The sequence below is a fragment of the Miscanthus floridulus genome, chromosome 3 (assembly GCF_019320115.1).
Source record: "Miscanthus floridulus cultivar M001 chromosome 3, ASM1932011v1, whole genome shotgun sequence".
Taxonomy (NCBI): Eukaryota; Viridiplantae; Streptophyta; class Magnoliopsida; order Poales; family Poaceae; genus Miscanthus; species Miscanthus floridulus.
The window spans coordinates 85,872,041-85,898,763 of record NC_089582.1 but is presented as its reverse complement, the minus strand read 5'-3'; the positions used below and the strand labels follow the sequence as shown (position 1 = coordinate 85,898,763).

At 41.0% G+C, this 26,723-nt stretch overlaps 1 protein-coding gene and 2 long non-coding RNA genes across 5 annotated transcripts; 2 read left to right on the top strand and 1 right to left on the bottom strand.

Moving 5' to 3' along the window:
* Positions 1 to 8,710: 8,710 nt before the first annotated feature.
* On the bottom strand, positions 8,711 to 9,980 carry LOC136546039 (uncharacterized). The gene is made up of 3 exons (XR_010781225.1): positions 9,828 to 9,980; positions 9,481 to 9,736; positions 8,711 to 9,207 (listed from the first exon to the last, which is right to left on the bottom strand). It is a non-coding gene; the product is annotated as an uncharacterized lncRNA (long non-coding RNA).
* A 1,288-nt stretch (positions 9,981 to 11,268) lies between these two features.
* LOC136546038 (uncharacterized) lies at positions 11,269 to 15,623 on the top strand. 3 transcript variants are annotated; one of them, XR_010781224.1, is made up of 6 exons: positions 11,269 to 11,603; positions 11,687 to 12,052; positions 12,650 to 12,723; positions 13,733 to 13,842; positions 15,145 to 15,180; positions 15,287 to 15,623. It is a non-coding gene; the product is annotated as an uncharacterized lncRNA (long non-coding RNA). The 3 variants fall into 3 exon arrangements; XR_010781222.1 differs by having other exon boundaries at positions 15,024 to 15,180; XR_010781223.1 differs by lacking the exon at positions 11,687 to 12,052 and having other exon boundaries at positions 15,024 to 15,180.
* Positions 15,624 to 17,377: 1,754 nt separating this feature from the next.
* Positions 17,378 to 22,647, top strand: LOC136546037 (carotenoid 9,10(9',10')-cleavage dioxygenase-like). The gene is made up of 13 exons (XM_066538015.1): positions 17,378 to 17,583; positions 17,691 to 17,834; positions 17,951 to 18,053; positions 18,177 to 18,439; positions 18,533 to 18,715; positions 20,024 to 20,102; positions 20,197 to 20,278; positions 20,511 to 20,573; positions 20,660 to 20,798; positions 20,951 to 21,266; positions 21,484 to 21,542; positions 21,620 to 21,775; positions 21,872 to 22,647. The coding sequence occupies exons 1-13, from the start codon at positions 17,458 to 17,460 to the stop codon at positions 21,974 to 21,976; spliced, it is 1,818 nt and encodes a 605-aa protein (XP_066394112.1). The 5' UTR covers positions 17,378 to 17,457; the 3' UTR covers positions 21,977 to 22,647.
* The last annotated feature ends 4,076 nt before the right edge of the window (positions 22,648 to 26,723 follow it).

The following is a 26,723-nucleotide window of genomic DNA, read 5'->3' as shown; positions in this document are numbered from 1 at the left end:
CTGTTGGAAAAGAGTGCTAAGTATGTATGGTCGGATAAATGCCAGGCAAACTTTGAAGAGTTAAAGAAGAGATTGACTACAGCTCCAGTATTAATTTTGCTCGATTTAAACAAGAACTTCTCTATATATTGTGATGCATCCCGTTTGGGTCTTGGATGTGTGCTTATGTGAGAAGAAAGAGTGGTTGCATATGCATCTAGACAACTAAGGAAGCATGAGTTGAATTATCCTACTCATGACTTGGAATTGGCAGCTGTGGTTCATGCTTTGAAGATCTGGAGACATTATCTGATTGGACATAAGAGTGATATCTATACTGATCATAAGAGTTTGAAGTATATCTTTACCCAATCAGATCTGAATTTAAGACAACGTCGTTGGTTGGAATTGATCAAAGACTATGATTTGGAAGTGCACTATCACCTGGGAAAGGCAAACGTTGTAGCTGATGCACTTAGCAGAAAGAGCTATGCCAATGGAATTCAGATAACATCTATGTCAGCAGAGTTGTGTGCTGAAATGGAGTATCTCAACTTGAGCCTGGTCACTAATGCAATGGAATTGGTGATAGAGCCTACATTGGAGCAGGAGATACGCAAAGGACAATTGGAGGATGAAAAACTTAAGGAGATAGCAGAGAATGTAGTGCTTGGAAAGGCACCCGGATTTAGAATGGATGAGAATAGAACTCTTTGGTTCAAAAAAAGGATATGTGTACCTAAAGTGAAAGCTATCCGAGATGCAATTCTGCAAGAGGCCCATGAGTCTACTTATTCTATACATCCCGGAAGTACCAAGATGTACTTGGATCTCAAAGAAAAGTATTGGTGGTATGGTTTGAAGAGAGATGTGGCAGAATATGTGGCTTTGTGTGACACTTGTCAAAGAGTGAAAGCTGAGCATCAAAGACCTATAGGGTTACTACAACCAATGAAGATCCCTGAATGGAAATGGGAAGAAGTTGGTATGGATTTTATTGTAGGACTGCCCCACACTCAAAGAGGTTATGATTCAATATGGGTAATAGTGGATCGACTCACCAAAGTTGCTCACTTTTTACCACTCAAGACTACCTATAATGGTGCAAGATTAGCAGAGTTGTACATGGAAAGAATAGTGTGCTTACATGGTGTTCCCAAGAAAATTGTGTCGGATAGAGGCACTCAGTTTACATCGCAATTCTGGCATAAAGTACATAGATCTTTGGGGATAAAGTTGAATTTCAGTTCTGCTTACCACCCGCAAACTGATGGACAGACTGAAAGGATCAACCAGATTTTGGAAGATATGTTGAGAGCCTGTGCACTTCAGTATGGTGACAGTTGGGATAAGAGTCTGCCTTACGCAGAGTTCTCATACAACAATAGTTATCAAAAGAGCCTCAAGATGGCACCTTTCGAGGCGTTGTATGGATGTAAGTGTAGAACACCTTTGTTCTGGAATCAGACTGGAGAAACTCAAGTGTTTGGTCCCGATGTCCTTAGAGACGCGGAAGAACAAGTGAGAATGATTCGAGACAATTTGAGAGTAGCTCAGTCTCGACAGAAGAGTTACGCTGATACCCGCAGAAGAGAGCTGACTTTCGAGATTGGTGATTATGTGTACCGGAAAGTGTCACCAATGAGAAGTGTGAGAAGATTCAATATGAAGGGAAAATTAGCACCAAGGTATATAGGACCTTTTAAGATCCTAGAGAGACATGGAGAAGTAGCTTATCAGTTGGAACTGCCTGAGAGCTTGTCCGGTGTGCACGACGTGTTCCATGTTTCCCAGTTGAAAAAGTGTCTGAGGGTACCAGAAGAACAAATTCCTTTGGAAGAACTTGTTGTCAAGGAAGATCTTACTTATGAAGAGTATCCAATAAAGATTTTGGAAACTGCCGAAAGAGTTATGAGCAGCCGAATAGTAAAGATGTGCAAGGTGCAGTGGAATCGTTATACAGAGGATGAGGCTACTTGGGAAAGATGAGAGGATCTGAGAAAGACTTATCCCCAACTGTTTGAGTAAGCAATCACCCGAATCTCGAGGACGAGATTTATCTTAAGGGGGGTAGAATTGTAACACCCAAAATTTTTCATTCTTTAAAATAAGTAAATTTGATTTAATTATGTTATTAAGTGTGCATTCAATTATAGGAAATTAATAATTTTTGGGGAATTAAAAATCAATTATAAGTTTTGAAACTTTTGATGCATACATGCTGCTGCACTATTTATTCATGTGATGATTGTTCTTGAATTAGAGTTCAAATGAAATCAAAAATTATTTGAAAATGCTTTTGGGAAAATTTGTTTGGAAAATAAAAAGTGAAAATGATCATCTCTCCCTTCCTTGTTTTCGGCCCGCAGGCCATTTCCCTGGCAACCGCGGCCCGTTTGCCCTTCCCCCTCCCCTTTTCGTGCTCGGCCCAGCCTGGCACCGCAGCCCAGCCGCGCGCCTCGGCATCGCCAGCCCAGCAACCGCTCGGCCCAGCAGCTGCGCCAGGCAACCGCCCACCCCCGCGCCCAGCCACTGACCGCCCGGGCCCACTTGTCGGCGCCGTCTTCACCCCCGCGCTCCTCGGAACCACCCGGCCTGGCCGCATGCCGCAACCGCCCCACTCCGCGTCGTGGGAGCATGCCCCCCCTCACGCCCGGCCGCTTTAAATCGGCACCGAGCCGTCTTCGCCTCTCCCTACTGCCTCTACGCCCCATTTTCCATTCACCCGCGTGCGTGGGAGCTACAACCGCCGCCCCGAGGTCTCCGAGCTCCGCCGACCACCCCTCCGCGCGGACAGCCTCCTCCGAGCCACCTTCGTCTCCATTTCCCCCTTGGTGAGCTTCGCCGTCCTCCCCTCTATCTCCCCGAGTAGTTTATTTCTCGTTTTGTTGGCTTCTTGAGCCTTGGCCGCAAGCTCCACGGGCCATGGTCGCCGGCCATGGCGGCCACCACGCTTGCCGCCGTTCCCAGCCGCCAAAACGGCATGGTCGTGACCCCCTTCCTCCCCCGCGTCTCCCAGTTCACTCGGTTGTCCATTTGGTGAGCCGTAGGCCCCTAACCGCGCGCTCCGGTGAGTCCACTGCCGCCGGCCATGGCGCCTGGCCGCCGGTGACCCTGTTCTGGCCGGCCGTTCCCCCCAGGCCGATCCTAGCCGCCCATCGCGAGATCAACGGCCAGTATTAGAAGATACCCCTTCGCGGGTGATTTTGCAAAAGAGTCCCTGGACTTTTCTAAGTACTAACCCGCAGCCCAAAGCGTATTTCCCGAATGCGCAATCCCGTTTGGAAAGCATAAACTCCACGGCTTCAATCAAAAATACGTTTTCAGTATTTACAGAAATGCCATTTGAACTATTTCGCTTATAAAATTGTCGTTTTAGCTCCGAATTGATCCATTCAAATCGTGTTAGCTTCGTAATTTCATAAGCTACATGTTGGAGCTACTGTTAGTCAAGTTTAGAACTTTTTAATTTCATGATTAGATTTAATTAAATATATGGCTATAGGAAAAACCCGTTTAAATCATAACTTTCGCATTTTAGCTCCGTTTTTCGTGAACTTCGCGTTGACGTGATCGTATCGAAACGTAGATTAGTTTTACAAACATTTTATCTTGATTTCAATACTATTGGTGTACTATTCTAATGATAGGAATGTTTGCTTTGCATGAATGCTTTTGGAATATTGTATGTTGCCGTGTTGGTCGCGTTCAGATGGTGAGGAAAACGTTGGAGACCAAGAACTCTTCGACGACCAGCAGGACCAGCACGAGTTTGTGAACCAAGGCAAGTATAACATGGGCCTCCCTTGATGTCCTATTTCACTTTAATCAATTACTCATTTGCATGTGTCTAATTTTGATACCCGTAAGGACATCCTAGTGATTGTTTATCCTGTTCCTTGTCTCCTATGGGTTAAATGCATATGGGTAGATTGCTAGTGCTCTAACTGAACTTGACATACATGTTGATGAATGGTACTATGGAACAAAGTGAGTAACATGATTTATAACAACTGTCCCATAGGGCGAAAGTGCAAATGACCTTTGTTCATGTTGCTCCCGGCCCTCCATAAGGACTTATCTGTCGGCAAAAGCTGGGACTGACAGTGCAACCGGAAGAGTCATATGGCTCTGACTTTAGCTCAGTAATAGGACATTTCCTAGCTGGTTAGAGGTTACCTTTTTGGCGCAAATGGGGCTTGCCACTTTGGGTATAGGGTTGCCTCTGTTCCTATGAGTATAGCCGCGATGGATATGTGCCATAGGAAAGGGGGTCCCTACATCTGCCTGCCAAGGAAACCTAGCGGCCCTAACTTGTTAGGAAAACCTATGAAATGGCTTCATAGTGTACCCTGCCCGCTCACCTTAGTAGTGACATGGGAGTAATTAACCCGGGCATATGGGGATCACGACTCACGGTGAATGTGCACCACCTCTGTAGAGGGTAACAAACTGTTATAACAGCCGTGCTCACGGTTACGAGCGGCCCGAAAAACTCACAGAATAACTGGTTAATTGTTGATGATCATTTAAAGTTGTTCAACGATGATATATGGTACACCTGACCCCGATATTTGTTCTTATGGGAATTAAATGGGAGCTTAAGCATAACTTGATAATACTTGAGAATAAAAGCTTGACCTATTAAAAAAAATGCTAACTGCAGTAAACCAGAGTCTATCCTTTTTGAGCTTCATAACCCCATGTTAGCTTGCTAAGTATGGAATGTACTTACACTTGTTTATTTTCTTTACTTGGATAAAAAAATCCCGGATGGGTAACAGGTGACAATGGGTATGAGGATTTCCCGGAGGATTATTAGGCTTGTGGTCAACCAGTTGACCTTCCCTGTGATGATGGCCACGATAGTTTTATTATCTTTTTATTATTCCGCTGTGATGTATAAGACTAAGTTTTATTATAACTCTGATGTATGAGACACCGTGATGATACTCTATGTAATTTGTCAGCTTGTGTGTGTGATTGATTCCTGGGCACACACGAGTTTTGTGCATTTAATTTTATCCTTAAAATTGGGTGTGACAAAAGTTTTTTTATTTTTAACCTTTTTTAATCAGTATTTTAAAAATAACCCATCTTAGAAATATTTTTCTCAGATCTAACACTTTTGATCATATGAGTTCACGTGGCGTGACAAAATAACATTGTCGACGTGCATTGACATAGCACATCTGTCATGATTGCGTCTTGGAGATGCATACCTCTGTCATGCCAACTGAAGTGGCCTGAGTGGCATGACAATGACCGAACATCACACTAGTCAGATTGGTGGGGCAGGGGTCGCCGCCCGCCCTTTCGGCTGCATTTTCTCTCATTCAAATAAAATGTTAAACAGACTCAAAATCTCATGAAGCTGGACATGTTAGTTCTATGCACTGTAAATATTCCATTTTATTGATATGCAAATATTGTGATGTAAGTATTCCATTTCAAAGTAGGCTATGTGCTATTCGTACAACAAAAGGACTTGTAGATTCTAAGTCTTAAAATAAAAAAACATTAATTCAGCTCCTTCCTCGCTTAAATTCACTTAGTAAAAGTGAACCTAAAAAAAATTCCAAACTTTGACATGGATGTACAATGATATGCAGATGTTATATTTTAACAATAATTCCGTTATCAATGCATGTAGTGCAACAACCGCTACTAGAATTCTGATTTACCTTGTGGGCTGAAATCAAACCTCCAAGGAAATTGTATTTTCCTTGGCGGTGCAAGCAAACCTCCAAGGTAGGCTTTATTTCTTGAAGGTTTCTAGTAACCACAAGTAATATGGTGATTTCCTTGATTGTTACACTCAATCTCCATGGAAATCACATATTTTCTTGGGTGTTCTTCGAAGCTTCCAAGGAAATAGTGAATATTCTTGAGTGTTGTTGCCAAATGCCAACGAAATTACATTTTTTATTAGGTGTTCTTGGAAACTCAATATTTTTAAGTGTTGCTGCCAAACTGCCAAGAAATGTGCTAGCTTTCTTGGGGATTGATCAAAATTACATACCAAAGTGAATCCTTGTTTTACTATACATATATATTCCTGTAGACCATCAATAGTAATATGCCACAAATTGTACACTTTGAAAACTATTTGGCTCACTTAGATATATGTGACATGCTACGGGTTGTGCATCCATCGACATGTGGCTCCAATTCCATGTCATCAAAATTAGTACCTAACCACCAATAGAATGTCTAATCTATATGCATTGGTGTTTTAATTGTGTATATAATTTTTGCACATGCTCGCTTCAGATGTTTATGGAATGATATATAGTTTGTTAAAGGTATATTAGAGTGCAATAGTGACTTGTATGTATATATATTTATTTTTGTAAACCCACAACATAACTTTCTAGTCCTTTAATTAGGTTCTTATAGTTATAATGTGTCTGTATTACCCACTTGATGGTTAGTACACATTGGTTTCCTACACACAATTCCTCACAAATTATTTATGACTGTTATGTGACAATACTTGGAATTGGTGGCGAACATAGTCATAGACCCTCATTTGTCCATAGAAATACATAGTGCTGCCAATGAACATGTGGTTCCAATCATAGGTCCCTAATACTAAGTAGGGATCGGTGAGCTTGACCAAAGGAACATGGGGTAGGGAGTTTATATAATTGAGCACAAAACATGAGGAACCGAAATGGCGATGAGAGTGAGGGTGAATGGGAGCCTCAAAATTCTATTCACAAGCATGACACATAGGCCTATATCCGAATAGCACCCACGAAGCTCTATTGGTGGTTAGTAACAGCAGATGGACCAAATGGAGTTTATAACATCACAAAGAACATTTCCACCAAAAATATCAGCTCAATCGGAGCAAGATGAAAAAACTGGCTTGGGCTGGTTTGTACCGGCCTGAGATGGTTTCTACTATTTTAGCATAATTCTCTCTAAGAAAAATTTGAAATCAACAAAAGGGTTCCAAAAATTCCAAAACTTTGTGCACATCTTGAATAACCTATTTAGGGTCTATCCCCAAGAGAGCAATTCAAAAAGTTCAAAGCTTGAACAGAATTTTAAAATCCCTCGCAAATTGTGGTTTTGTCAATTTTTCTGAAAATGGAGATTTCTAGGAGCTCGTGGGAGATCTGCCAAGGGCAGTGACTATGTGTATTCTCAAGCCCTTATTGCACCTAAATATCATTCAAGGACGTCCCAAAAACCATAACATTAAGATCTTCAACAAAATCATCAAAAAGAGGCTTGAAAAGAGGAGTTTTGGGGTTTGGAACAATAGAAATTGGTGCTAGGCTTCGAGCCATCTTTTGAAAAGATCCAAGGGTTCCAAAACACTACAAAATCAAGGTTACAATTAAGTGTCCCAAAACACTCCAAAGTCAAGGTTGCAACCCAGCCAAAACACCAGATAAAAATCACCCAAAAATGGCTCCAAAATCAACAAAAAGGACAAATTTCAGATTTGGGAGAGGAGAGGAAGTGGTGCATGAATTTGATCTTTGGATTATTTCACCATGTGCGATTATAAGCCACTCCTAGCATATTACAAATCTTGGACGGCAAAAGCACAATCAAAGAGCCTCTCCTCTGTCTCCCTTTCTCTAGGCCTATGCAAAACACTCAACCTCACAGGTGAGATCCTAATCCCTAAAGGCATTCAAAGGCATGGCTTCACATCCATCCATCTATTATATACATAGGAACTTGTCTATTTTTTCAAGTTGCCCTTACATGAAGCACTCAACCCAAATACCCTCAGGCGTACAGCCGCCCAAGTTTGCAACCACGCATGTGCCGATCCGCCACTCCCCGCTTTTTAGGCTCGAACCGGTCAAACCCATTGTCGATGGTTTTTGAGACCCAAACCAACAAACCATCCATCCCAAGTTTTGAGAACTAAACTAGCAAACCCTCACGCACACCTCGCTAGCCACTAGGTGTGACTGACCGATGTCGACATGTATCTTACCTCCATGTCCTTGTCCCAGGGATCCACCAAGTTCTACCGACCCCACAAGGGCAAAGGGTTTTTGTGGAGAAACTTTTCGTCACAAAAGCTTAATTTTTTGCCACAAACTAGTCTTTGTGGTGACTTTTAAAATCGCCACTAGTCGCCACAGATACTCTAGTGATGATTTTTTGTTCCCCACAAATGACCATACTCATTAGTGACGAATTGTGGTGCCACTAGTAAAGTGGACATTTGTGGACCCATTCGTTGCCACAAAAACATATGTATTAGTGGCAAAAAATGCCACTCATAATGTTTTTAGTGGTGAGAATAGTTGACACGACTATAGAGTATTTATGGCAATTTTGTCATCACAGTTATCATTGTAAAAGTGACGAATTATATGGTCACTCAAGGCTACATATTAGTGACCAAAGTTTTGCCATTATACAAGTTTACTGTGTCAAAATTTGTTCTCACTATTTTAGTTGCAATTGTGTCTAGTTGATCGCCACAGTTTATATGGGAAAAAGTGGCACCTTATCAACACAAATGCATTTTATTTGTGAAGTAATTCATCCTCACATATATATTACAGTGGCAAAACTTTTCCTCACAATATGATCTTTTTGTGAGAATTGTTGAGACATGTTATGTCCATAATTTCACCACTAAAAACATAGCATTTGTGTGAAAATATTAGTTATGACAAGTTTTGTCACAAGATAAAGTCTCAATTGTGTGGAACAATAGATGCTGTGGCAAATGATTTATCATTATCACCAATGTTGTAGTGAAAAAATGGCTCAACAAATATATATTGTACCAATACAATTCTCTCAAATGTAGACCAATAATAATAATTCAATAATTCTTTAACGATGATAATGTTGCAATCAAGTGAACTCTCAAAATAACTCACACACTACTTTCAAATCTCAAAAAATTTATTCAACTATAGATATTAAACTCTATGGTGGAGACTGCGACACCAGAATGAATGTGTGCAAAGAAATCAGCCATTTGTTGATCAAGTTGTTCTATCACTAGATGCGCAACTTCTCCACTCTATGTCAAGAAATAAATCTAGATCAACATAACAGAGAGTTGCTAAATCAGCAAAATAAACAATGTTGTAAAGAAATGTTTCAAAACACCTTTAGTGTTGTGTGCTATAGCATTTATTTGATTATTTTCATCCATGGTCACATCTGAATCCAATTGATCATGTGCATTGTCACATCGAGAGGCATGTGAACATAACCAGATTGTTATTTCACCTGTAGAAACAAAAGTGGTAGTTATTTGAAAAATACGAAGGTTGGAAACAATCCGACAAAAAAATAATTTGAGAAATATAAATGCTGGAGTGGGCTGGAGGCATGGATGCCCATAGGCTAAACTGATGAGATTTGAACTCAAAATTTTTTTGACAAAATTCTATCCTGGAACCTACACCTGCTAATTTTATTTCATTGAAATTATTGTCTAATTTGTGGCACAATTCAACATCTGAAGAGAACCAAATCAGATTAGAGACCCCTCCTCCTTACCTTGCGGTCGAAGAGTTTGAGGAGGTCGAGTGGGACGGCATTGAAGGCGGTCGTAGACAGGGCCGACGATGTCCTTGACGGTGCCCTCAACATGGTCGACGCCGGGGTGGAGCGGGCCCGCGCCCTGCTTGGCGTACGCGTATGCCGCGTCCGCCAGCACCAGCGCCTGCGCCGCCGCCTGCTGCACGAACTCGAGTTACCGCCGCCTGTCCTCCTCCTCCTCCGTCGCCGCCGCCCTCTCCACCGTCACCTCCTCCTGTCCAAATCATAAAGCGCCATGAGAAGCCACACCAAACCCCTCTCGAAACCCGACCAAACCGAATCGAGAAGGAGCTAGTATCGCTTACCTCCAAGGGCGTGTGCGTGGGGACGGGCGAGTGATTGATTGATCAGCTGAGCAATTGCATGCAAGATAAGATTAGAGAGTGAGCGAGGAAATTAAAGGAAGGAATGGGGGATTCTGCTGAGCGATTGCATGGTTGACGTGAGCGGGCGAGGGCATCGGGTGGGGGCGGGATATTTGTCTCCCATATATGCATGGCAGACAAATGTAATTTTTCTCCTTGTTAATAACATTCGATCTTTCTTTTTTTTCTCCTGCGTGCTTTGGGAGACCAACTATAGTCAAGGAAGTTACGGAATTACCGAAATTATGGAAGGAGAGGCGGGAGAGGAAAGAGGAAGTGTCGCGTCGCGTGGGATGGAGCGTTCAATCCTTTGAGTGATCGTGTCTGTTGATGGTGGTGAAACCTAGGAGACAGGCATGTGAACCATTGATTTCAATGGTATTAGTTTGCTAGGTGCACAAACTCTACAGGGGACACAAACCTTGGTGGACATATGATTGTTTGCATTGTTCCATTATAGAATAGATAGATAGATGATGGCCTAGTGGAGGAAGACTTGGCAAAAAAAAAGGAATACTAGTAGTAGGCAATTAGGGATGGAAATGGATGTCTGGAAATTCGAATTATCCAAATTTGTATCCGTTAAAACTTGTAATATGGATATCTGCATTCGTATATGTTCCTAATGTGGATACTAAATGGATGTATCCGAATTCATTTTTCAGTAGTTTTCTTTATCCGATTTCAGATCCGAATTCCAAAAAAATATGAAATATCCGACATTTATCCATATATGCAAAGAACAAGGTATAATGAATCGATTTAAAAGTTTTCTCTCCATGGCTAGTGACTAATTATTTAATTTAAATATTACTAATGATGCATTGAACTATTTAGTAGAATATCTATAAGCAACTTTTAATATTAATTTAATATTATTAATGATACATAAATATTAAATTAGATTTTATGTAACACCCTAAAATTGGCTCCTTTTGAAATAGAGATAAATTGATTTACTTGTTAATTTTTGTGCTCATGAGAATATAGGAAAATCATAATTTTCATTAAGTTAAAATTTATCATAAGGTTTAGCAATATTGTTGTGCATACATGCCGGTGCATTTATATTTTTGTAATGTGTGGTTTTGACCAAAAACACAAAATGATTCAAACTGTGTTTTAAAAAGGATTTGAAAATGACTTTAAAATAAAATAAAATAAAAGAAAATAAAAAGAAAAATCCTCCATCCTCTACTCTTTTCGGCCCGAGTGGCCTTTTCCCTCAGCTGGCCGAAGTGGCCTAGCAGCAGCTGCTGCGCAAGCCCAGCTAGCTAGCTACGCTCGGATCCATGTCAGCTGCATCCTTCCCCTACCTCCCGTGCAGCAATCGGACTCTAGTCTGATGGCAGCGCTGCCACCGGCGCTCGATCTTGTGGGATACGGCTTGGTTCCCGCATCCGACGTCCTATAAAACTCGGAGGTCCCAAACCGTGCTCCTCTTTTCATCTACGTTACCTGCCGCTGTTTTTGCCCTACCTTCGTGCCGCCACGATCGCGATCTCGCCGAGCTCGGACCTGCAACCGCCGCAACCGTGCCCGCCGTCTGCAAACCGCTGACGAGCTTCGCGTCAAGAAAAGCCCGTTGCCGCCCCATCGAGCTGTACGTCATCGTTCTTCTACACATCGCTGGAGCTTTTTGTCCATGAAGACACGCCGCCACCGACCAGCTGCTTCACCGCCGTTTGCGACACCGCTACCGAGGTTCGAGTCAAGGTGATGAATCCATCGACGCTTCCCTTCCTTCCTCTTTTTGTCCCGTAGCTCACACCACACACGGTATTGCCGAGCTCTTGTAGAAAGCCGTCGTCCATCCGTCGAGCCCAGTGCCGCTGCAGAGCTCTCTCCGATCACGTCGAGCCCCTAGGTAATCTTCCCGTGATCCACGCTACCTCCCTGTTAATAGACCACCGATGCCGTAGGCCTTTTTCCCGAGGTCGCCGGAGATACTTCGTCGCCGTCCATGCAGGAGTCCTGTTACGTGTAGCACCATCTTCTTCTCCAAATCGAGCACCTAGCGCTCCCCTATGCAAGTTCATTTGGACACCGTGATGTTTCATGTTCAGTAGATGCAAAGTCGTGGCCACCCAGTCCGTCCAACAGCAGAATCTTCCAACGGCGCACCAGTAATGAGCGTCACGTCACGAATGCATGCTTGATTAAAGGTGTGCATTATTTTAGTGATTAAAGATTATGCTGATGTCATATATATGTCATTCATGCGTAATAAATGACCATTCTCTATTTATTCCTCAATTCAACACAAATTCATCTTTTGATGTCCCCTAACTACGTAGACTGTCCATAGGGTCTACGTACATCTACTTGTAGAATCTTGGTTTTAATTCTGTTTTGATCCGTTCAAATTACGTTAGATTCATAGCGATGTAATCTGGGATTGATAAATAAAATATGATTAATCTTACTTTGTTTTTTCTAAATCAAATATAAAATTGATTTAATTAAATTTAGATATTTCTCTAAGGTATCCTATATATGTTTTATATAATTATTAAAATAAATGAAGCCTATAATTTTCTTTTTCTCAGATAAAGTGAATCTTACTGTAGTTGTTTCTCTTTCACCGTTGTTCCGATTAGAGTGCTTTTCACGCCTGTGTATTCGTAGCAACGTGTTGAACATCTTTAAAATCTTTTCACTCGTCGTTTCATATGTTTGGTGTACTGTTCTAATTTAGTTCTATTGTTTGTTTCGTGTATATTTGCATGGATGCTTGTGTGGTGTTCTACGAATATGTCCAGTCGATGAGTTTTGCATTGGTGATCAAGAAGCAATCTTTCGGATGTTGAGAATCAGCAGAAGACCAGAGTTTAAGGCAAGTATAGCATGGGATCATCATTGTTTCCTATTAACCTTAATACACTAAATTCATATGCATGTGTCTATCTTGTTACCTCTAAGGATATCCTAGTACTTTGTACCTTGTACCTTGACACCCTGGTTACTTGTATTTGGGTAGAACTTTGCTAGTGCTCGAATTAAATAACCATGATCTGTAACTTGACTAATGGTATATGCAATAAATGTTTAAAATAGACTTTTTAGCAACATGGCTCGAGAGGGCTAGAGCATTAGGCTATTTTTATGGTGCTCTGGTTTCTCTCCCTAAGGACTTATCTGTAAGTAGATTCCCCCGGGACTTATAGTACAACCATGAGTGCTATATGGCTCTACCTTTAGTCAAGTATAAGGACCTTTTCTAGCTTGTAGTAGCTTACCGAAAGGCGCAAGAGGAGCTCCGATCTGTATGTTCTCGGTCTACCAAGAGGGTGCACTTTGGTTTCTTTGTATTTTTGTTAGTCACCCCTTGGAAGGGAGTTCATGCTTATTGATGGAGAAACCTTAGCGGGCTACACTTGTTAGACGAACCTTTGAAAGACTTTATAGTGATCCCTGCCTGCTCACCTTGAAAGTGTTTTGGGAGTAATTAACCCGGGCATATGGACATCACGGCTCATGATAAAAGTGTACAACCTCTGTAGAGTGTAAAACTGGTATATCAGCCGTGCTCACGGTCATGAGCGGCCTGGGCTCCTTACTGAATAGATGATGAATATTAATGATACTGATGATACAGATACTCACTTATGATTAATTATTTTTGCTATACATTATTCTTGTTTACATGATCATGTGATTATTTGGGGCTTAAGCTGAACTTGCTACTACTCTAATGCTAAAATTTGACTCACTAAAATGCTAATCGCAGTAAGCCAGTGTCAACCTTTTGAGCCTCATGAACCCCATGTTAATCGCTGAGTACGATATGTACTTACACTTGCTTTACTTTTCTATACTTTGGAAAAATTCCGGATGGGTACCAGATTGCTAGTGTCTGGAAGAGTTAGACTTGTGATCAACCAGTTAGTTGTCCCTGTGAATTTGGCGCTTTCACCTGAAGATCAGAGTGTCTTTCCGCGATCTACTATCTAAGGTTATATTCTTTGTACTAAATACGCTATATATTAAGCATTGCCTATTGATGTTACCTCTATTTGTAGCCATATATGTGATTTGACTTTCTGGGCTCACATATAGTATGTATCGGGTTTTGTTTTTAAAACCAGGTCCTACATTTTAGTATTTTTTAACTTAGTTTAAACCTAATATATTTATTGTTGTAAATTGTTTTCATACTTTATTTTGCTAAAGATAAATATTATATAAATAATTATTTATTAGTTGATATATTTAATTAATTTTCCCTTCTAAAATTATTACTCTTACAAAGTCTAACTAACTCCACATATTGAGTTTAACATTAATAGCCAATAAAACAAATAAAAAAGATATACATGGGAGGCGAAGAACTCCATAGACCTTGACTGCAAAGGCTAGCAAGTGTACTAAAGGGTCCTTGTCTCCTTTAGTTCCTCGTAGCGAGACAGTGTATCCTCATAAACCCTTGGACGGAGCCAGAAACTATACATAGAGGGGTCAATCAAAGATATATTCAATATATGTGAATTGAGTGTAGCTCATCTGTTTAGGTTCTTTTGGTGGAAGATATTCAATATTTGCGAATTGAGTGTAGCTCATCTGGTTAGTTTCTTGTGGTGGAACCTGACCACCCATGTTAGTTACGATGTAGTTGCTCGTATTTTCATGAATTGATTTCATTGTGATGACTCATTTGGATGGATGTGTGTGTATGCATGTAAACATCTGCTACCTGTGTTAATATCATGTGTCTACCTTTTCATACGTAGTTTTGTAAGAACAATATCATTAAACAACTCAGGATTAAAGTATGAGTATATAATATATGTGAAAAAATTGTCACTTACAAATAAAAGTGTTAAACTAATAATTTAATATATAAAATCATACATAGACAATTATTTAAATCATAGATCAAATATTTATTAAAAAAATAATATAGAATACCATAATTTTCTATTAATAAATACCAAGCCAAATATAAGAATTTATTCATCGGTTAATGTTCACCACAGAATATGGTTTGAATGCTTATATGGTTCGAATGCATATATTATCGGCTTCTATTCATTAAAGTATGATGAGTATAATAAATGTCAAATATAAAATCGGGTCCTTAACAAGTACTAACATTGTTGCCTGCCATTTATTCATCGGCATTAATGTTCACCACAGAAATAGAAAGAAAAAAATAGACTAAGAACCTCCTAAGTTTTTGCACCAAGATCTGGTAGCCCACAAATCTGAACTCAATACTCAATGGCTACCACAAATCTGAACATCCGCACTGGTGCAGAGCTGAGACGCTGGTGTCCAACGCCTCTGCGGACAGGTAATACTTCTAATATATGATCTACAAGTTGTCGGCACTATCATTCCTGTTTTCATCGTAAGCCTCTCCCCTTTCAAGACCATACAAGTGTTTGTTCTTGAAGCAGCCCATGCGGTCAACCAAGCTAGGACAGGTGACGAGGGACCTCGCTGCAGAGCAGAGGCGGCGGCGGACAACGTCGAGTGGTGGGAGAAGGATGTGCTGACGAACGGAGAGGGGGGAGAGCGGCTGGATGACTGGATAAGAATCGCCTCTGATTTGATACTATTGTTGCTTGAGAGAAGATACAAGGGAGAGGAGTAGTGCTCAGTTACTTGGGTGACGAAAGAGGAACAAGGGCCTGTTCAGTTAAGTGAGGAACAGCATATCTGCACATGTGCTTCATCAGTTTCTTATTTTTGCAAGACGCTGTGAAAAAGTGCCAGAATAGTGGTTCATTTGTATCTTTCTGAGCTGTATCGTACATGCGTAATATGGGTATGATTCTTTCAGATTTATTAAACCAAATGCAATAGGCAACCTTTGTTGACCAAACCCAACCGTCCCCACTACGACAAAATTCTAGTTAATTTTCAAAATGTACCCTTTAACTTATGTGTTCAGAAAGAAATAATCGTGACGAAAAATCTTAGAACAGTACGATAGAAATATTAAGTTACAAATAATCCATTAAATGTTGATAATATCATATTTTCCACAGTATTTTTTACTAATTATGTATCATATGCGATGCATGTTTTTGTCACTCATAAAAATTAAAATAGTGAGAAAACTTTATTTGGTCACAATTAATCTGATAAATAGTGACTAAAAATATTTTGCCACAATGTACCATGTGGCGATATAAAATTTATCACTGATAAATGTAATAATAGTAAAGCGAATTTTTTTAGTCACAATTAATATGCTAAATAGTGGCAAAATTTTATTTCACCACAACATTTTCTCACTAACCTTGTACCATGTGGCGATATAAAATTTTGCCACTGATAAATGGCATAATAGTAAGGAAAAAAATATTTAGTCACAATTAACCTATTTATTAGTGGCAAATTAATGTTTCTCCACTAAATTCGCCACCGAAGTTGAAACCTGTGGCGAAATAGTAGTTTGCCACTAATAATCGATGTAATAGTGATGAAAATTAGTTTGGTCACTAATAACATAGGAATTAGTGACAAAACAAAATTTCGCTACAATATTTTTTCTCACTTATGCTCGGTTTCCCTGTAGTTGACGCCTCACCGTGACTTAGTCCATCCTCGTCCTTGACTCAGTCGACGCCATCTCCATCACCATGTGCTCTTACTCTTCTTGTGCCTAATGCCAGCCGCCCATGGTCCATCATCGGTCTCTTAGTCCCTCGGTCCAAGCTTACTCGTCCACCCTTCACCACTCTTGGTCCATCATGCACAAGCTTCCTCGCTTGTCCTTCTCCATCACTTGTCGACCACCTCAACACACACAACACATATACATTCACAAGCCAAGAGACATGCCACACCACATACTCAACACGGCACAACACAACACAACAACACCTCCATTAGCTATTAGTGTAATCAAGCACATATGAAATGAACCCAATGGGAAAGCCTCAAACCTCTCAATTCTTGTGCCAATCATTCATCACAGATGAACGAGACCAAGGCAATCAACTTGGTCTCTCAAACTAGGTTGTTTTAAAATACTGATTTAAAATGTTCAAAATTGAAAAATCAATTGGGCGATAGGCTTATAATGTAGTATGTGCTATCGCATCGAACAATTTTGAACATTACCATATACGAGTCTTGATTTGTCCTTGCTTCGTTCCAAATTATAAGATATTTTAGCTTTTTTATAAATAAATTTTAATATGCACTTTGATATACACTAACATATATTTTAAGAAGTCAAAACGTCCTGTAATTTGAGACAGTGGGAGTACCTCCCTGCACTAAAAACGTGCAAATGGATCTAAGAAACAATGCCTGACGAGACAGTAATGTCATGGCCAAGTAAAGAAAATGCATTCAGTTTGTGCTCTTACGTACGTCAACTGTGAAATTAAAACTACATGCCCTGAACATTGACACATGAAAGAGAGCACGTGACAGGAATGAGGATAGAACGCAAGCACAGACACACATGTCAGCAAGGGATAATAAGTGGTTGCGCCTTGCGCGATCGTCTCTGCACGGGCTCGCGCCTTATATCAACTCTCCTGCGGTCTTGTCTTGCCCCCAATCCTGCGAAGCTCGACCACCAGTCTCAATCTTCTTCTCGCACGACACGATGATGATGAAGGCGTCGGCTTCGTTTCTTCCGAGCCTACCTCCTCGCACCTACGGGGCTCCACCATCCATCATGTCTGCAGGGTCTGCTCGCTCAAAAACCTTGTCTGCAAGATCCAGCTCAAAGGTTCTCCCAGATTCTTCTCACTCTGTCTCATTGTCACTCGTGATTCTTCTGCCGTAGCCTACTGAAGTGACGTGCTCATCATCGTGTTCCTCTTCTTTGTTGGGAAGCCTTTGTCTGGAGGCCTCCTGGGGCATCTTTCGTCCAAGATGGACGAAGCCTCCATGGCACTCAAGGACGTGCCGCAGAGACTGCTGGATGTGCTGGTTGATGCAACCTTCGAATTCACTGGTCAACCTCTGTATCCCTCCGAGGTGCTCCTACTTAGTTCAAGAGAACTCCTCTCTAGCTCCATTGTATAACTATATATAACATGCTTCTGAAAAACAATAGCCTCGAACTTGCTTCTGATTTCGAGCTGAGCTTGCAGAGCAATTTTGCACCGGTCGACGAAATCGGTGAAGCCATAGAGATACACCAGATTGAAGGAGCGATACCAGATGATTTCCCCGAGGGGGTGTACATCAGAATTGGTGACAGTTTGAGTCGTCTTTTCTACTAGTTTTGTTGTTATACCTATACTCTATCATATCATATCAAGGAGAGGAATTGCTTGGAAAAGCAGACGCTGAATCTATTCTGAACTGATAAAATAGGTTCCAATCCACTCTTTGGTGCCCAACATTCGACGACCTCAATCTTCGGACAATCCAGGGAGATATGGGTTGAGGGTGAGGGCATGCTCCATGCCCTCTACTTCACCAAAAGCACTTCAGGCTCTTCTTGGTCACTCTCCTATGCCAACCGCTACGTGCAATCCGAGACGTTCAAGCTTGAAACAGCCCGGCAGAAACCTTGCTTCCTCCCTGCCACTGAGGGCGACTCTGCAGCCATCATCGCCGCCTTCATGTTCAACTATGTAAGCAATGCAAATAAAACTTTGCAAACCCAGATTGATTTCAGGTACTATCTACGTACCTGATGTTCTGAAACGAGTGAGCATGCAACGTAGCTGAGGTTTGGCAAGGTGAACAAGGACATCATCAACACCAATGTGTTTGAGCATGCCGGCAGGGTGTTCGCTGTCGCTGAGAACTCTCTACCTCACGAGATCTTCATAGACAGCCTCGACACTGGCGATACCTGGGACATTGATGGGGAATGGGATCGGCCCGCTTTCACGGCACATCCAAAGGTATGGACAGTCGTTGCACAACCTAAATGAGTTTTGACTACTAGTATCAGTGATTATTATTTTAGCATCGATTGGGAGCCAGAATATAGAATTACAGATATCAAAGTTTATCGTGACAAACAGAAACAAGACAGTCACTCGGCTGTCTTAGCAGGAAAATAACAAAAAATAATGGTACTGCTGCCTCTGTAGCACCAATATCAATGTTTACCATGACAAATAGAAACAAGACAATAACTCAGCTGTCGTAGAAGGAAAATACCAAATAGTTAGCATGTGTATCACATTTTGTCTTACCAACCAAAAACAAAAAAAACAAAAAAACAGTAAGACAGTGACTCAGCTGTCCTTGCCAACCAAATATAGTTAGTATGAGGTAGACAGAAACTATTCATCCTGTGAACCTCATACATAGAAACAAAGAGTAAGACAGTGACATATGTCATATCAGGGAAAGTAGTGTGCCTATATATCATTATCATATATAACAAAACAAGTATTTATGCGCTCCGAAAATAATTAATCACCAGATGGTTTCAACTTACAGTCGCAACAGAATCCACAAATTTAGTCACACACAAAAAAAGTAGAACCCACAAATTTTAATTTATTCCGATCAGTAGGTAACAAGGGGGTGGTGCAGCCACCTGAGATCTCTCCATAGGTCATGAATTTAATATATTTGCTTGAACTTATCAATCATTTGTACGGTGTTTTTCTCTCATAATAAATCAGCGAACAGTACTTTTCAGCCTGACTTTTCAGCGAAGCGAACAGGGCTTGCACAAGCACATGACTCAATCACTTAGTCACTTAGCCACTCGGCTGTTAAGCCACACGACACTTGGTCAGTCAGATACTCAACCACTCGTCCACTCGGCTACACGTCCCCTCGGTACTCACCAACTCGGTCACTCGGTCACTACACGCTACTTGGCCACTTGCCCACTTGGCACTTAATTAGTCACTCACTCACTCTATCGCTTAGACACATGGACTTGGTCACTACACGCTACTTGGCCACTTGCCCACTTGGCACTGAGTCACTCACTCACTGTATCACTAAGACGCATGGCCAACTGATGAATCAATTAGTCACAACGCCACTCAGCCACTCGGTCACTAAGTAAGTTAGGCACAAGCCACTTGCTTATATATAGGTGAGGTGCCTTATAATGACAGTAAAGTATAATGTGCTGTGGCTATACAATCTCTAATAACTACAAACCAAAATATGATACATCTTTCTACACTCTATGAATATGCAGAACCAACGAATTCATTTTGATTCACATGAACGTAACCTAGGTAGCTCCTGGATCAGGCGATCTTGTCATCTATGGAATAAATGCAAAGAAGCCATTCCTAGTAATTGGAGTTGTCTCAGGTATCTTATTTACACTAGTTTGCAGTTTTATATCATATTCTTTGTACCAAGGTTGGTAAAACAAGGTCCTAGTTGAAGTTCTAACTTACTGCAGCTGATGGAACCAAACTAAAGCATAGAGTTGATCTCAAGCTGGACAGATGTATATTTTGTCATGAAATAGGAGTTACTCCAAAGTATGTGCAAAATTCCTTTTCCTGAATAAATTGCAAAGTGAACCATATTTCAGTAGGGGTTGTCCTTTTACCTTTATTTTTCAATTCCAGTAGGGGTTCACATCCCTCCTGTTTCATCAAAAAAAAAGTGAACCATATTTCTAAAATATCACTTTATTGATAAGTGATGCTACAATTGATGAATTTCATTTACAACAAAGCACTGATGAATTCAGTCTCCTGATGTGTATAGGTACAATGTAATCATGGATGTACCACTTACTTTCGACATCAGTAGACTTATCAAAGGTGGCCAGTAAGTAATTTTGAAAACCTTTTCAGTTAAAGATATTGCTCTACTTGATTAAATTTTCAAACATAATATGAAAACCCTCGGCACAGGTTGTTGCAGTTTGAGAAGGAAAGTTATGCGAGAATTGGGGTTATGCCCCGTTATGGCAATGCAGATTCAGTTATCTGGTTTAATGTTGAACCATTCTGCATGTTCCATCTAATCAATTGTTTTGAAGAGGGTGATGAGGTATAACAATCACGAGACTGGTTAGCCTGCTCCATAGAGCTTTAATATCATCATCTCCGGTTACAATCAAGAGACTGGTTATTTATTTTCTATTTTATCATCACTGCAAAGAATATATGCCTTATAGATACTACTCTTCCCCGGTTAAATAGGTTGTGGTACAAGGTCTCCGTTCACCAGACTCTATAATACCAGGTCCAAGACTTGCCCTGAACAAGTATGGATTGTCTGAGCTTACAGAAGATGACAAGCCCATGAAACAAGAAATTAACGAGGAATTTTTCTTTCGGTTATACCAATGGAGATTAAACTTGAAAACAAACTGTGTCTCAGGGGAGTATTTAACTGGAACAGAGTTTTCAATCGAATTCCCAACGATCAATGACCAGTACACAGGCTTGCAACATAGTTATGCCTATGCACAAGTTGTGGACTCTGTAACAATCTCTTGTGGCAAATGTGTGAAAGGTATGTCATTTAGAAAAACGCGTGAAAGGTATGACTGAAATCGAACATAATTTTCCATGTATTTACTAGCTTAGAGTCTAGGAAAGAAAGTAAACAGTAACCTCCAACAAGAAGAATGAAATAAAGAAACGAAGAACCACAGAGGATTGGTATAGGTTACATTTATGTTCATGGTGATGTTATATCTCAGCGTGACTAACTACTATATAATTTGCAGTCAATCCGAAGTATAGAGGTTTTGCAAAATTCTACCTTGATAAGAGAAACAACACAGAGGTGCAAAGCATAAATTTGTCATTGGTCTAATTCTTAATTCTTCTGGATTCCCATGCTTAACTATGACAAAAAAACAGATATCTGGGGCAAATCTCATAAAAACGCATTATCACTGGCTTAGTAAAGATGAGTTCTGCTCTGGAGCAACATTTGTACCGCGAGTTGGTGGGTCACATGAAGATGATGGGTGGATTATTTCATTTGTACATGATGAGAAAACTAACACATCACAGGCAAGTGTTATCTATTTCATATACATCAATGATCCCATTTGTCCTACAAGCATACAGGGAAATTAATGATGGGACCTTAATGTATTAATGTTACAGGTGCATATAATTGATGCTCAAAGATTTGAAGATGCTCCTGTTGCAAAAATAGCATTACCACGAAGAGTACCGTATGGCTTCCATGGAACTTTCATCACAAACTGATGTGACGCACTTCCATCAAATGTTAAATACTAAAGAACTTCCATCAAATGTTAAATACTAAAGAAAATTAAAAAAAAAACTTTGCATGAGTTGCTGAATCAGGCAAGCCATTTCGGTTCTTGAGATGTGTCAGTACAGAGTTTCATCCCTGTAGTTGATAGTCTATACATTTTTTTTTCATTTGAGTATTGTGTTTGTGGTATCATGGACTACATTCAGCTAAAATGGGCAATAAGCTTTCAGTTGCACTACCGATTTCCCAGGAGGACAAATTAGCACGACTACTCTGTTGGTACCTTGAGAGAATATGTACTATGGAGCAAAAAAATAAGGTACCACAAACACAATACTCAAGTGGTTTGAGAAACCGGGTATCTAATCCCAGGAGGACAATTAGCACGACAGCTCCAAAAAGGTTTGAGAAAAAAAATGACTTCTGGTATCTAATCCAGTAGCGTGCTGAAAACTAGACACATGAAATTTACTTGAAGAAATTTCAGGCATCACATATTATATCTGGCTTGTTTGGCTTCTTTTTTCAGCCGAAACAGTGTTTTTCTCTCCCAACATTTTAGCCAGAACAGTGTTTTTCAGCCACTTTCAGCCAAGTTTCAGCAAGCCGAAGGGGGCCTATGGACTGATCCAGCAGCACCGCAACAATCTGCAGCACCACCCGGACATGTTACTTGTATCTCAAAGTAAGGATTTGCTCAAAAAAAATCTCAAAGTAAGGATTAAGTAAGTTGGGTAATTAAGTGATTAGCTACAAAGTCAGCCGATCAGCTGTGTTGGAGACATGCAAGATTGCATCAGATTCCCCTCTCGTACACTAAACCTCTCTCACATCTTCCTCTGTTTTCTTCCTAGCCGCAGGCTTCCATCTGCCCTGTTACTAATCCAGCAAATCTACTCTACCTAGTACCTACCCGGCTACCCTACCAACTTAACGCCATGTTTCTCAAGGACCCTCTACCAACTTAGCCTAAGGCTCAACATCACACCATTGTTGGATGATTCTTTAGCGTGCAACTCTTTCAGATTTCAGTCTAAAAGAGCAAATTACTCAAATACGCATATGGGAGCATGTAACTGCATCAAATTTGAGACATTTTCTCCCCTTTTACCTGCGAGATCTTCCTTTCTCTTTTCGAACCCCTCAATGACAAGATTACAGGAACTGACTTTACTATTCTTGCTCGATCCATAGCCATGGAGAGAAAATCGTCTTCTTGTTTTTTTTTTATTTGGTGTGCTTTAAAAAGGAGCAGTTCTAATTCTAGATTAAGCATTGCAGTTCCAGCTAAGGCCTCGTTCGGTTGTGGATCAATCCTGGCCTGGATTCATTCCCGTTCCTTCCTAAAATACATGTTCAGTTAGCCGACGAAACCCGTATACCGGGTCTGTTCCACTATACGGCCGCACCCCGCGTGGAAAGACCCGGTTATACGGCCGCACCACGCCAGGAATCAAACCACTACTCTGGAGTCGTGGAACGGATCCCCGCGTGTAACATCCTAGATGTTAAAAGCTAATTAAAATCTTAGTCATGGTTATCATCATGCATAATCATCTAGCATTGAAGCATAAATGCACCCCATGTTTCAATTATAGCATTAATATGTTTCATATGTTGTGTTAAATGTGTTGCATGAAATGTTGTCATTGATATCAATTAAAGTTCTTTGTGAATTTATTTATGTGAATTTGCTTAAACAATTAAAATTTTGTTAAAATAAACTTTATAGTTCAAAATGTGCTCTATATTATAGAATAAAAGTTTGTTAGAGTTTTCAAGTCAAATATGTTTAAACTTGAGCTCAGAAATTAAATTCCATGCTGTTTTTCCACACAGCCATTTCTGCCTAAGTCACTGAAAGCTAAGTTCAATTTTGGGAGAATTATTAAATAAATTTTCATGATGTCCAACTTTGGTTTCATGTATTGGTGTGATGATTGTACTTTGATAATGTGTAATTAGTTGTGTTGATTGAATAGTAATTAGCCTCTAATTAATTCCCAAAGTTTGCTAATCAAATCATATTTCCAAAACCCTAACTGAATCTAGTCTTCAGTTTCAAGGTTCATGATTTCGAAATCCAAAATCTTCAAAACCATCAATCTTTTGATGTTGATATTTTAAGCAAAGTTGGAGAGCTCAGATTAGTGAATAATTTTTCTTAAGGAATCTCATCGCGTTTACTAGAGAAATCGGGAGGAAAAGGAAGAAGAAGATCGGGTTTCAGTCATGAACAGTATTACCGGCGGCAGTCTGCTCGGCTGCTCGACGTCGGTGGCCGCCTTCGCCCCGTTTCTCCGCGCGTGGACACGCACCTACTCGCGGTGGCAACGTCAAGCAGCTGCTGGCCACGCCTGGATGTTTCACTCGCGTTTCGCCTCGCCGTCTTAAGCCCGAGCCGCTGGCATCCCCCTCTTTCTTCTCTGTCGCCATAGGCACCGCCCCGCTCGACGAAAAAATTAGTCGCCGTCGTTGTGCCTCAACCCAATTGCCCATGCACCCAGCCTCGCATGCTCCTCGCGCTTATCCTCGTCTCGCTCCCGTTGTCCCGCTCCACCGGAGTCGCCCACGCGCGCCGTTTCCGCCGCGGCGGCTCGCCATGGCTGCCGAGCTTCACCTCACCGTGGCCAGCTCGCCCCGCTGCAGGTCCTGATCTCTCTCCTGATGTTTTGAATTCCTTGTTCTATCGCTCTGCTCATAGGCTCGCCGGTTTTCCCTTTTATCCACAGGACACGCTGGAACATGACCTCACCGTCCAGTTCACGCCGCCGCGCTCGTCCTCACCGCCGGCAGCCACCTCCGCTTTGTCTCCGCTTCAACCATCAAGTCGGGTAAGTCTAGGTGAGCACCTCCAACGCGTATCCATCCTTAGCTAGGCCGATTAGGGGCCGTAGCCGCTGGTCCGCCACCGCGCCACCGTGTTCTGTGCCGCCATGCCGCCAAGGCTGTGGCCAAGCACGCGCGGAGCCCTATTTCGTTCAACCGCCACCGTGGATAGGTTCGCGTGTGTGTGGGGAGCACGTTGGTGGTCTCCCCGTTGCCGGTAACCTCACCGTTGGCAAGGTCCGCCGTGCCGGAGCGCCGCCGTGCTGCCATGGCCACGGTCGTGCCCGCTCTGGAACCCTAGATGTCAAGATGACCCTCGTGGTGTGTGCGGGAGTGGGAGAGGAGCTCACCGGGGTAAGCCCCGTCGCTGGAGACCTCGCCGGTGACGAGCATCCGCCGGTCAAAGGCCGGCGCTGCCGCGGTCAGCGTGGTCACGCGCTGTCGTTGACCTAGCCCCGCGTGTCAGCCACTATGGCTGGCTGCACGTGTGTGAGAAAAGGTTTTCAACCGAATTTTAATTTTCAGAAAATGCTAATAAATGCTGATTCTTGTTTAATTCGTAACTAAATAAATAATGATGATAAAAATGTGAATTTTTTTTGTGTATCCTTGTTATGTTATGCTCTTCCATGTAAAAATATTACTTAGCTATAATCAGTAGTTTTGGTATGCTTAAAAATTACCTCTTTTAATTATTAAATGGATCTTGCATGATTTTTATAGATAAAAATAATTACCCTTTAATTATGAAACTTTTTTTTATGCTTAACATGTTAATTCCTGCCTTCACAAAAAGTTTGGTACTATTTTGATAATTCTAACTTAGTTAATTAATTTAAGCATGTTTAAATGCCTTTTTCTTTAATTGATAAATACTAAAATGATTTAGATAAATACCTAAATGGCTTATGTGTGTTTTTAACATTGTTGTGGACCTTGGAACACAAACCCCCTGCTGTTCCTTGGCAACTCTTTTACTTCTTTGTTGTGCTCATATTTAACTTGTTAGTTAATAAATAAAATAATTTAGTCAAATGACTAGTTAGTAAATGCATGTGATTAGGTCATGTAATGATCCTTGCTTGCCCTCATGGTTGAACTCTTAGTTAAATAACTTATCTTGCTTGACTAGTATAATATAATAAGTGTTGTTTTCATGATACAACTAATTAACTTGTTAGTTAACTAACTAAAATGCTTTTATTTATAATAATAACCCTAGTTCTTTGATGAAGGAAAGTTGTACTCAACTTTCTTAGATTAGTTTAAGTTTTAGTATGCACTTGTGTGTCTTTCATCATGCATCACAGCATGCATTCGATCGTATTAAGTATCCATCATTTATTACGTGTGGTGCATACAAGAGTGAGAAGGTTCGTGTTGATCAAGTTTCGGAGAAGGTCTATCCACGAGTGGTATTGGTGCCAAGTTTAACTTCTGGATCTTCTTGTGAAATCTAACCTTCTCTACAACATAGGCAAGCCCCGGAGCATAAACTCTCTCTTAGTATTTACAAATCTTTATTACACCTTAAAATCTTGTGAGATGTGCATTAAGTAATTAGGAGTTGGTCGAATACCGTTGCTGCATGATTACCTTGATATTTAGGTATCCTTAGTCGTACCCCACTAGTATGTGCAGGTCGATATCTCTAATGCTTAGTAATGCTTAGACTTCGGTAGAAGTCAAATGATGGTTTCACCGTTCACAAGGAATAGGTTTACTTTGACTCTGTTTTTGGGTCATGTGAACACCATGATTATGATAATGTTTAAATTGAGCCTAGGCGGGACTCGATGCTATGTTAAGTGTTCGTGGGCTAACAGGTTTGCCTAGTCATGCTCATTCTGCTTCTGTCGATTAAGGATTGTACCATTGTAGATCTATTGTGAGTCAAGACTTTGT